The 12,439-nt window shown below is 43.5% G+C and overlaps 1 protein-coding gene across 2 annotated transcripts in view; it reads left to right on the top strand.

Annotated features, from left to right (window-relative positions):
- OSTM1 (osteoclastogenesis associated transmembrane protein 1) overlaps positions 1-5,781 on the top strand; it is a 24,997-nt gene extending 19,216 nt beyond the window's left edge. Inside the window, exons 5-6 of one of the 2 annotated variants that reach the window (XM_013004517.2) lie at positions 1,359-1,524; positions 5,029-5,781. In XM_013004517.2, the coding sequence (XP_012859971.1) occupies positions 1,359-1,524; positions 5,029-5,084 (222 nt within the window). In that variant the 3' untranslated portion in view covers positions 5,085-5,781. The remainder of the gene's footprint in view (positions 1-1,358; positions 1,525-5,028) is intronic. The other variant, XM_045294707.1, reaches the window with a different exon arrangement.
- The last annotated feature ends 6,658 nt before the right edge of the window (positions 5,782-12,439 follow it).

Here is a 12,439-nt window from a genome sequence, read left to right as displayed (position 1 = left end):
CCCTGGGCACAGCAGAACAAAACACTGCCCAGTCCAGGGCCAGCCTCACAGTTGTTCTGATGTCTGAGCCCGTCGTTGCCGCCCTGGTTAATCCATCTCGAGGCCCTCCTCTTGTCCCTTCCTGGCTGCTTCACCAAGCATGATGTCCTTCTCCAGGGACTGGCCTCTCTTGGCAGCATGTCCAAAGTATGTGAGATGAAGCTCACCATCCTTGCCTCTAAGAAGCATTCTGGCTGTACTTCTTCCAAGACAGATATGTCTGTTCTTGCAGCACTCCGTGGGATTTTTCAAGATTCTTTGCCAGCACCAGAATTCAAGTCCATCAGCACTTCTTCACTCTCCCTTATCCCGTGTCCAACTTTCACATGCATATGGAGCAATTAGAAATACCGCGGGTTAGGCTCACGTTCTTCCTCCACACACCATCCTTGCTTTTCAGTATTTTAAAGAAAGCTTATGCAACAGAGTTACCCCCTGCGATGCATTGTTGGTTCTCTTGACTGCTGCTTCCATGAACACTGATTGCGGATCCAAGCAAGATGAAATCTTTGACAGCCTCAATCTTTTCTCTTGTTACCTAGGGATCGATTGTGGGGATTTGGTTTTCTTTCCATTGTAACCCATACTGAAGGCTGCCACCCCAGATCTGTAGAAGATGAAATTTCTCTATGAATAGACGTGTACAATGACCATTTGGGAGCTGCTTTATTTCCCTGGCAGGAGAAATTGTCCTCGTCCAGCAGCAGCTCTCCACCCAGCAGGTTCCACGGGTGCAGTCCAGTCACTGATGACATCTCGGCGTCAGCTGTGCGGCCCTCGCCACCTGCTTTTCTTGCTCGCTGTCCCCCAGCTGACAGGATTCACTGCCCCCTGCAGTTCCTGTCTGTCCTTTCCAGTTGCTCTGGTCAGTGAGATCTTGTACAGCTCGCTCATGAAAGATCTTAATGCTCACGGCTGACTTTTCTTACTAGTTCAGCGAAACAGTCGTGTGGTGTTCAGAAGCCTTCAGGGGCTATTCCTGGTTAAGTTTTAAAGAGTATCTCTGGGCAGTTGTGTCGGGGGTTCACCCAAGGTTCATGAGTTCAGGAAGTCTAGAGGTCATGAGAATCCCAACAACAAATGTGAAGAGATGGGTCCCTGGGTCGTAATGAAATGCTACCAACAGAAAGGTTGGCTGTTCAAGTCTACCTAACAGCTCCCCCTCAGGAAGGCCTGGTAAGCTACCCCCCCAGGAACGCTCTCCTCGACATCACGCCCGGTCCCGAGAATTGGATTCTGGCTGCCTGTAATTAACTATATATTGTATAAGTTGATGCCAAGTTAACCGTGCACTAGAGTGATATGATTTGTCATTCCAGATGAATATAACTCGCAAACTCTGGAGTCGGACCTTCAACTGTTCGGTCCCTTGCAGTGACACCGTGCCTGTCATCGCCGTGTCTGTGTTCATGCTCTTTCTACCTGTGGTCTTCTACCTCAGTAGCTTTCTTCACTCAGAGCAAAAGAAACGCAAACTCATTCTACGTAAGTTACTTTTCATAGCCGCCCTCTCTGCAATGGAAGGAACCAGCGTCTGTTGCCCTGGAAATGGCTCTTTGCTTCAAAATTTTAATGACACTTACTAATGGAAGAGATAAGATTTCATTTAGAAAGCTGACCACCCCGGAATAATGTCGTCAGCCACGGAGGAGTAGCCACAGACTGGCTCTGTCAATCCTGAAATAATAAGAGTGGGGGGATGTGGATTACTCTCAGGCCCCGGGCAATAGGGGGAGGAACCCCCTAAAAGTGTGGCAGCTAATGTGCAGACAGACTGTTTAGGCACAATTGCCATCCTGAGAGCCTTACTTGAGTATACGTGTGCTCAGCATCGTTCACTCCTTTCCTGCCTCTTCATCAAACAGGCAGAGTAGAAACGTGCTAACCACTGTGAGAAGACCCCGTCTCTCTGACAGAAGCCTGGCTTCCACGTCACGCGGTCTCGTGTCTTCATGATCAGAATTAAAATATGGGCTTATGTCATAATAATTTTAGTTTTTGAAAAGAGACTATTTGGGGGGAAGCATTGGTGATTCTTTCCCCCTCAAATATTATTCCTTGACTACTTCTTTTAACCACTTCTTATTCACCATTTATCTGTCTTCAGTTCAGTTCTGAGATAGCTACAGGTAAAAAGTTACCTGTAGACCGGTTTGACCTGAATTTGAAATATCTTGTCACCGAAAAATACTAGCCTTCGCACGGTTGTCTTTAGTAAAGCATTTTTTAAGATTGCCAGCATTCTGTAAAGATGTAGCAGCTCAGCCCTGAAAGCCACTGTTTAGAATAATGGCCAGAGACTACAGGGACATCACTATTGAGAAACTTTAGTTTTCAGGATTTGGTGTACTTCTAGGAGCCCTGGCAGTGCCCTGCGTTAAGCATGGGGCTGTTAACTGCAAGGTCGGTGGTTCAAACCCACCAGCCTGTCCGTAGGCCTCCGATGAGGCTGTCTAGGGGGTCATTATGCATTGACGTCCACTCAACAGTCGGTTTGGGGGGTTGGTACACTTCAACTAAAGGGTCACATCTTCTTAACCTTGCAGCGCTGTTTAACTTGTGGCAGGTATTCACTGTCAGGATTTGTGTGCATGTGTTTGTTTTCCCAGTACAAGCCACCCATCTGTTTGTGCATATCAGAAACCTCACTGTCATTTCTCCGCTCTCCTCTTTGCTGACTGCCCGTTCCCCGCTCTCCTCCTCACATTCTTCTCTGTAGTCGTCTGCTTCCTTAACTGCGCTCTGCTTCCATGCCTTGCCCCACGACAGTCTCTTCTCTATTCAGTGCCTGGTGTTATTTACTAAACACAGACTTTTCCATATTTCTCTACAGCCCCCACCCCTGTCTTCCCAGACCTCCATGTGTTCCTATGAGTTTTGCACTTAGGAAAAGGTCCAAGCTTATTCCCGGGGTTTGTCTTCTAAGCTGTATGTGATCTGGCCTCCCTCCACCATCACATCCACTGTCTGCCTTCTTCGCGATGCCGGGGCCGATGTGGACGTCTCTCCACCAAGCCCATCCACGTCTCTCCACCAAGCCCATCCATGTCTCTCCACCAAGCCCATCCACGCCATCTCCTTCCCAGGACTCTGGAACTCACCCTTCCCACCTTTCTTTCTGGCTCCAGGCCATCCAGGTCTTAGCTTGACGAATACCTGCTGAAAGCCACCCTTCCTTTCTTTGTCCTGTGTGTCTAAAGCATTTTAAGGGATATTTAATCACTATTTTAATGGAGCCTTTTCATCAGTTTCCTTCCATTTATGTCTTTTTTTCTCCTCTAACCGGACTCTAAGCTCCACGAACTAGGATCTTGTCTATCTTGTTCACCACGTCATCCCCAGCATCTACAGATTGCCTGCCCTAGAGTAAACCAAACCCATTTGTGACGCAGAGCGGCCCTCCATAGGGTTTCTGACATGGTAAACCCATTCATCTCCTGAGCAGTGGCTGGTGGATTTGAACCGCTGACCTTGTGGTTAGCTGTCTAGCCTGCAGCACCAGCAGGGCTCCTTTCCCCCAGAGCAGGTGCCCAGAATCCTTGTTGAATAGCAGAAGGTTGGCGTCTGGGTGAGTGTTTCCCAGGTGCTGTGAAGTACTCAATTACGGTGGAATTTGGCACACCATGTTCTTTTGAACGAAGCTTCATAATGTCATTCACGTTCAAGACTCCAAGACTGCACGCCCCCAAACTTGACAATGGAACATTTCCTCTTTGCTTAACATCTATTCCTGTTTCACGGAAGCAGTGTTTATGAAGTATGCTTAAGGACATTGTAGCGTAAGCAAATGGTTCTAATGCAGACACCTTTTGTGGGCATTAGCTCCCATTCGCTTTTCTTCATCAAGCAGTTGGTGTTGAATGCCCACTGAGGGGTAGAATATCCACTGCGGTAGAACAGAGGGATTTAGAAAAAAGACCCGGCACAATCCATGCCTTCAAAGAACGCACCAACCAGAATACAATAATTAAAACAGCTGAGGTAGAGGCTGGACCATCGAGAAGGGCAAGAGCAACTCTGCTTCAGAGGAGTCTGAATTAACCAGGAGCTGATGCCCTGAGGGAGAATTTTAATGAATGCTAGCATTTATCAGATAGAGAATAGAGAGACAAGGACATTGGGGCTTGTGGAAAAATTCCATTTTCTTTTCATTCCATGTTTTTATGAACTTTTTGAAGCACCTTCATATGTTTTATGTACGTGTATGCAGAAATTCAAGGAGCCCTGATGGCATAGCGGGTTATGTATTGGGCTACAGTCTACAAGGTCAGCAGTTCAAAACCACCAACCACTTCTCAGGAGAAAGCGGAGACTTTCTACTCCCGTAAGGAGTTTCAGTCTGGAAGCCCACAGGGCAGTTCTACCCTGTCCTAAAGGGTCACCAGGAGTTGGAGTCGACTCGACGGCAGTGAGTTTGATGTTTTGGCTATACATCAATTCATTGTGTATGTGTAAATTCATTTATATGCAAGCCATTTAATTGTATTTTTAACATTATAGAGTTCTTTCACTAATTTCTTTTAAGGGAATTTTAGACTTGGATTTCTAACTTAGACTTTTAAATAATATAATTTCATTAATGTACTGTTTAGGATGTTCATATTCTAGGTACAACACTTTCACTACACTACATAATTAAAATCGTGGGCTTTCACAAAGGTAAAACTTAGGTCTGAAAACCAAAAAGCCAAATCCATCACCAGGAAGTAGTTCTGACTCATACTGCCCCCAAGGGCAGCAGAGTAGAACCGCACCTGCAAGTTCCTGAGAGGACTCTTCCAGGAGGAGGCAGGCGCGGGTTTCTCCTGCCAAGCAACGGGTGCGTTTGAACCGCCAGCCTTCCACTTAGATGCCCAGTGCTTAGCCAACTGTGCACCAGCGCTCCAAGTGCTGCCTGATGTTATGTTGTATGTGGTACTGCTTCTAACAAAGCTTGTGTAGACACTACCATAGATTTGAGCTGAAGTATAATACTTTTCATTTATCTAGCCAAACGTCTCAAGTCCAGTACGAGCTTTGCGAACATTCATGAGAATTCAAACTGAAACCTACCGGATGGATTGCTGACGCCGTGCCACGCAGATGCAGATACGGAGCTAGCGGCTGGGTCAGGAAGAGAAGCAGCGACCTGACAAGTCAGGTTCTTAGGGGATGTAAAGACTCGACTTCAGCTTTATTTTAAATCATGATTCTCAGTCTTTCTCTGCTCCTCCCCACCCCCCTTTCTTCTTTAGTGTTTGACCTACCCAAAAAACTGTATTGTTCTTCACAATAGAATGTTGTCTGTTTTAAATGTATGTTAGTTACTCAAGCTGTAAGAACAGTATTTTATTTCATAGGTATATTACTATTACTTGAGATTTCTGGTACCTTCTTATTAACAAAATTATCTTACATAGCAAAGTTCTGAAAACTCGTATTAAAAGATTAACCAGTTACTTCCCTCAAAATCAGGGAAGACCTTAAGGAGGACAATGCACACTTGCCGAAAAGTCCAAAGAGTGACATTGCGGGATCATTGTTACATACATATAATTTATGTGTCACTAATTACATGTAATACAGATTTCAACCTCTAGTTTCACTAAAGTCGTTTTTGAAACCACTAACAATAAACCTCTGCAACTTTTAGCAGCAGTCAGGCGCATGGTCTCTGTCTTTGTAAAAAGACTTACGGTGACTTGTTTCTTACTTGACTTTTATAAATAACATTTAACACTTCCCCCCCTTTTATTTCATAAGTAATTTGAAATCTCTGGACTACTTTGTTATATTCAGGGCAAGGTGGATCACTTTTTATACCAAGGATTTGCACTCCTGAATTACATTATTTGGCAGTTTATAATTTCTTACTCTTTTAAGTCAAATTTAGCATTACCACACTGTATTTAAATTGTGACGTTTTAAAATGGTCAGTGGGGATTTGTTTTGGGTGGGAGAAAAAGGAATGAAGCATAAGTTTGGAAAACAGACCAGGGTCTGGGGGTGTGTGGATGTCACTGTACTGCTGTTAGATCAGCGGTTCTCAACCTATGGGTCATGACCCCTTTGGGGTTTGAACGACCCTTTCACAGGGGTCGCCTGATTCATAACAGTAGCAAAATGACAGTTATGAAGTAGCAACAAAAATAATTTTGTGGTTGGGGGGGGCACCACAACATGAGGAACTGTATCAAAGGGCCGTGGCCTTAGGAAGGTGGAGAACCACTGTGTTAGATGGTTCTTTTTGGGGCAGGAATTGGTCAGAATGCAAGCCTGCGGTGAGAGGAAGCTGTTAGATTAAGATGATGTTTATATTTTCTAAATCATTTAATTCTGATAAATTCATCGGAGTGCAATGAAGTTAAAATAGGTCATTCTACTCCATCAGAAACAAACTCTTTTGGAGTGTTTGTGTTAACCTTTTACAAGTAGTCGTTGTACTTGAGAATTGTTCACCATGCAGTTTCTCAGATTTTCAGAGCTGAGAGTTCCATGTATGGACTAAGTTGTGCTTGCCTGGTAGAAGAGAAGTAGGCTGTGTTTAAAACCCTGAGAATATGAAGGCTGTTCTCTATAGAAACAAGAATTTGGTTAAATGGTACGAGAATTTGAGTCCCTTCATACATTCAAAATGCTCTCTAGAGAAACAGTCGAGTTTTGTGGTTACCTTACCTGCACCTGGCAGAGAGCGAGGGCTCACCCTGGCTCTATAAGAGCTGGCGGACTTTCTGGTCGGCCGGTTGGAAGGGTGCTGCCTCTTGTTCTCCTGCCGTGGACATGCTGCTCACCCGATAGTACCTTCCTGAGTGGGAGCACGTGGCGAAGGCCATTGAAAGCTGTCTCACCAATGCAGATAACACCCGTTTACATGTGCAGGGATTGAAAATGACATTTGATTCTGTAAATAGTGACGTTTTGAGCATCTTTCAACATTATGTATTTGTAAAAACCATTGCTTTTGGATATGGTTGCTAATAAGCACTTTACAAAAGAAAAAGCAGCCTTTCCTATTTTTTACGGTTGGGCCATTGCTCTTTAGAAGCAGTCTCAGCAATAGATTTCACAAGGAAAAGAGCTACGCGAAAGTGGGGAAATATTTCCTTTTGTCGTCCCACGGGAACCGTCTTTGCATCAATCTGAATTCTGCGTCACACAGCATATGCATATGCATAGGAACATCTCTGGGTTTTATGATACTTTACAATAAAGGAAGTTCCTTCAAGAAATTATAGTGTTGTATTTGATTTTTTAAAATATACCCTCTAAAAGCTTCAGCTGTAATTTATCATCTAATTTTAATTTTTCCAGTGTAGAGTTTAAATGCCTACTTTTAAAGCTCCATCGGTCTGGAAATTTTGCTGCAAATAAAATGCACTTTGGCACGGTTTTTCCCCCATTGGATTTGAGAGGTCGAAAGAGCATTGCCGCCACAGTGTGAAAGGGACTCGGCTTTCTCATGCTTCTTGGATGGGCTCGACTTTTTGGTGTAGTGTGTTTTTTAAAATTGTTCCCCTAGAAGTTACATGCTGTCATTGGGACCAAAGACATGACATCAAATAAATAATGGACATCAGCAATAAATTATAAAATTAAAAATGTAATCATAATCTCGGTCACCATTTAAAATGGAAGAAAAGGGTGTTGTAGCTGCTTAGAGGGAAACTTGTGTGCACTTGGCATGTAGATGCCAGGATTGGCCATTGGTGGCTGGTCCTGTGTTGACGTAAGAGTGACCAGAGGAAGAAGGGGGCGGAGTTTTCCAGTCGTGAACTTGCCCCTGCCGTCAGCCCTGCTTCTGGAGGGGCCAGTGCTCCTTCCTTCCTCCTCCGCCTCTCCTAGCACGAGCTGGTTTTCCCAATCATTTGTAATCGCTACTCCCCGTCACACAGATGATCTCTAAGATTTAAAGTACCTGACATTGGCTTTTTGATAGCCTGTTCCTATCTGAGCTCTCTTCCACCAAATAAACTAAGTCCATGGCTTACTTAAGCAGCCAGAGGACAAAGGACGGTCCCCACGATTCTACCAATGGGTCAGACGGTTGTTCTATTTTGGGTTTTGTGAGTGGCTGCCTCACTCTTTTTACTACACTTGATCTGAGCCAAAAGGCCGAGAAGCGACGCCTCGCTGTTTTTAACAATTCTGCCACTTGGCATTGTTACCAGCAGTGAAAGAGTTCCGGGTTACCCATTTCCTCGCCAGTATTTGTTATTTTCTAATTAAAAAAAAATTTTTTTAAGCCATCCTGCTAAGAGGCAACCACCAACCTTCTCACTGTCTCTTTAGTTTTAGTCTTTTCTAAAATTGTGTATAGTTGGAGCTGCACATTGTGTAGCTTTTCCCCCCTGACTGGCTTCTTTCATTTAGCACTGCGCATCGAAGGTGCCTTCCTATCATTTCGTGGCCTGTTAGTACTCCCATGGTACAGCTGACGACAGTTGCTTGTCTAGTTACCATTGAAGGACATCGTGGCCGCCTTCTGTGGCAATTATGAGTCAATACGCTATCATAATTGCCACAGATGTCATTGTTGACGTCAGATGGATCTCAGCAGAGAGCAAGGAATACCAGAAAGATGTTTGCTTGCGTTTCATGGGCTGGAAAGGCATTCAGCCGTGTGAATCTGAACCTGAAGAAGAATGGGGATTCTCGAACACTTCACTATGCTCACAGGGAACCTGTGCAGGGGTCGAGAGGTAACTGTGCAAACAGAAGGAAATACTGCATTGTTTGAAATCAGGACACACGTGTGTCAGGGTTGACTTCTTTCTCTCACCATACTTAAACAGTATGTATGCTGAGCAAATGATCTGAGAAGCTAGACTAGGAGCTAGACTATCCGAAGAAGAAGTCGGCATCAGGATTGGAGGAAGGCTTATTATCAACCTACAGATTACAACTCATGTAAAGAAAACCAAAATCCTCACAACTGGACCAATAGGTAACATGATAAAGAGAAAGAATGGGAGTTGACTGCAAGTCTTGCAGTCAAGAGATCAAATTACACATTGCTTTGGGTCACTGCTGTACAAGCCGTCGTTAAAGTGTCCAAAATCAAGGATGTTAGTGTGAGGACTTAAGGTATAGTATTTTCAGTCGCCTCATCTGCATGTGAAAGTTGGACATTGAACAGGGAAGAGTGAAGAAGAGTTGATGCACTTGAATTATGGTGCTGGCAAAGAATCTTGAAAAATCCCACGGACTGCCAAAAGAGCCAATAAATCTGCCTTGGAAGAAATACAGCCAAGAATGCTCCTTGGAAGCAAGGTTGGTGAGACTTTGTCTCATGTACTTTGGACATGTTAGTGGGAGAGACAGTCCTTGGAAAATGACCTCATGCTTGGTAGAGTAGAGAGACAGAAGAGGAGGAAGAGCGGCAAGATGGCTGCAATCATGGGATTGAACAGGATCATGGGATTGAGAAGGTACCAGACCAGGCAGTGCTTCGTTCTGTTGTGCCTCAGTTTACTCTGTGTTGGAGCCGACTCGGCAGCACCTAACAACATCCTATAGACATTTTTGTAATCCCTTGACATTTTTATTATACTTTAAAGTTCCTGTCTGATAGTATCAACACCTGGGCCATTTCAGAATTTGGTTCTGTTGACTTAACTCTTTAAAGTGGATCATTTGTTTTCATTCTTACTGTTTGGCATGTCATAATTTTTCATTGAATGCTAGACATTATGTATAAAATAACAGTAGAAACCGAGAAATATGATATCTGAAAATATAAGTATCTCTTCTATCATTAGGCCATTAATATGTTGGAGTGATGGAGTGGAGGAGTGGGGGGTCGGGGAGGTGTGCTGAGTAACGCCAATCAGCAGGTAGCATTTTTAAAGCAGTTTAGAGTTTCCCATTATATTAGGTGAACCTAATCCTAATTGATACATATCAGCTCCTCATGGTAAGGGAGGTTTTTTGGTTTTATTTTTCATTGTTATCAGTCCCCATTCCCCTGCAACCTCTCCTGCTATATCTGCAGGAGCCCCATTAATCCAGTTACTGTCTCTATAGATTTACCTAAGCTGGATTTCATGTACAGAAAAATATACCATGTAAAACAAAAACAAAACAAAATTAACAAAATGAAAGCCTTAATAAAAAAGAAACTATAAAATATTAAAAACAAGAATAACTTTAAAATGGGTCAGAAAGGAGATCCAATGATAAAGGTGTTAAGTTTTAACCTAACGCTACCTACCACAATTGACTTTACAATGTTCCCTGTCTGAAAACAGGGTTATTCACCTCCCTCGGCTATAATCAGAGGGGATTCACCAGGGGCTTAATTTTTGTGTGGACCCTACAAATGGATTTAGGCTGCCACTGTCATCCACAGCCTTCTGCAAACCAGGTGTTGACAATTTAAAGTCTGGCATTATTCCCTCCAGATTTGAATTATAGTATTAAAAATCCTTGGATCACAGATGTTGGTGTGCTTCTTCCATGTGGATTAGTTGACACCTGGCTTGATGGCTGCCTGTTTGGAGACAAGCCTTTCAGACCCCAGGTGCTATTCTTTCTGATAGTCAGGCACCATTGCTTTCTCACAGTTTGCTCTACCAGCACTGTCTTCAGTGATCTGTTCATGGGGGCAAGCAGCAAGCAGGGCCATGTCATAAGAACTAATTATTCTTAGATTGGGGCTAGAATTAAGTTAAGAAACCCAAATTAAGAGAATTCTTTAGAAGATAAGTTAGATATAGTCTGAATGAAACAAAAGATAATATGACGAGATTTTTTTTTAATCAATTTATTGGGGCTCATAAAATTCATCACAATACATAGATCAATTGTGTAGAGCACATCTATACATTTGTTGCCCTCATAATATGGTGAGATTAAGATGGAAAAATTCTGGCAAAATTGAGGGAATTTAAGAAAACAGTGCCATTGCAAAATTTTAAGGGGAATTAGGCACAGTAAACAGACTCAACTTAGTAGAAACTCAAGTTTGTTGTGTGGATGACAAAGTGAGAGGCACCTGCAGAATGAAAAGGAAAAGAATAAGGAGAAGAAAATAATTTTGAGACAACAATAGCTAACATTCTTTGGGCATTATGTGCCCTATGTTGGTCTCAGTTCTTTACACATGTGGGCTCAGTTGATCCTCAAGATGGATATTAACTCCATCCGGAGGGTGAGAACGTTGAGGCATTACCTTTTAAGATCATTTTGTTGGGGGCTTTACAGCTCTTATAACAATCATACAACAGTTGTATCAAGCATATTTGTACATCAGTTGCCATCATTATTTTCTAAACATTTACTTTATGTTTGAGTCCTGGGTATCGGCCCCTCCCTCCCCCTTCCTTCTATCCTCGTGGCTTAAAAGGAGTGGTGGCATTTATTTAACTCTAGAAATAAGCATAATCATCTGGTTAGGCTGTCTTCTTCGTGACCGAGTGGAACTGCCCCTATGGTTTTCTAGGTTGTGTGTGGTCTTCAAGGTAGCAGAATGCCAGGTCTTTCTCCTGTGGAGACACTGTGAGTTCGAACCTCCAACCTGACGGTTTCCAGCTTAACCACTGTATCGCCACTGAGGATGATCCAAGTTACCATGATCGAGGGGGCTTCAAAAGGTTTGTGGGAAAATTCCCTTATCACTTAATTCCATTTTGCCCCAAACTTTTTGAAGCCCCCTGGTATTTGCTGTTCTTCTTCCTTCCTGCAAGGAAAAGACAGCAACGTTCTTTAAACAAAAGACAAGTCTGCATCCTTGATTCTTCTCCACTTTTCTTTTCTTTTTTGTGTGTGTGATCCGAGTGAGTTTTATAAAGGATAGAAGCAGTTTCAGGAGATAGGTAGGTAGGTAGGTAGGTAGATAGATAGATAGATAGATAGATAGATAGATAGATAGATAAAGTATGAGGTGTGGGGGGGCAGCCCATCACCACTAACCATGGGTTCAGTAAGCACAATTGTACTGTTGAGATATATAAGTGTTATATTAAAGTCAACGAGAGCATGAGCGATGGAAAAGAGAGTCAAACAATGGAATCAGACACAATACATGGTAGCATTGTTCACCTCAGCTTGGTGGTCCATGTGGAGAGAGGGGGAAGGGAAAGAGGACAAGGGGAAAGGGAAATGGGAGGAGAGGGAGCCAACAAGAGGCCAGGGAGGGAGAGTGAGGGGGAGAGACCAGCGAAAGATCTCTCTTGCTAACCCAGGCCTATATACCTTTTGGGGGCGTGAAAGCCCACTAATTACAGGTAGACATGCATCACAGGAAGGGGTTTCACTATAGGTTATACAGCAATGAGAGGGGGTGGTCTAGGGACATATATGCAATAGGAAGAGGAGGGATTGGGGGTATACTTGTGACAAGATGGGCGGATCCTAGATTTAGGATAGCAGCTTAACTTTGACCTGTTCTCTCGTCTCCATAGGAACTATTATCAGTAGGGTG

This window comes from Echinops telfairi, unplaced genomic scaffold, assembly GCF_000313985.2.
Source record: "Echinops telfairi isolate 266 unplaced genomic scaffold, ASM31398v2 ScPeMD7_3533;HRSCAF=4204_0, whole genome shotgun sequence".
Lineage (NCBI taxonomy): Eukaryota > Metazoa > Chordata > Mammalia > Afrosoricida > Tenrecidae > Echinops > Echinops telfairi.
This window is presented reverse-complemented; position numbering and strand designations above follow the sequence as displayed.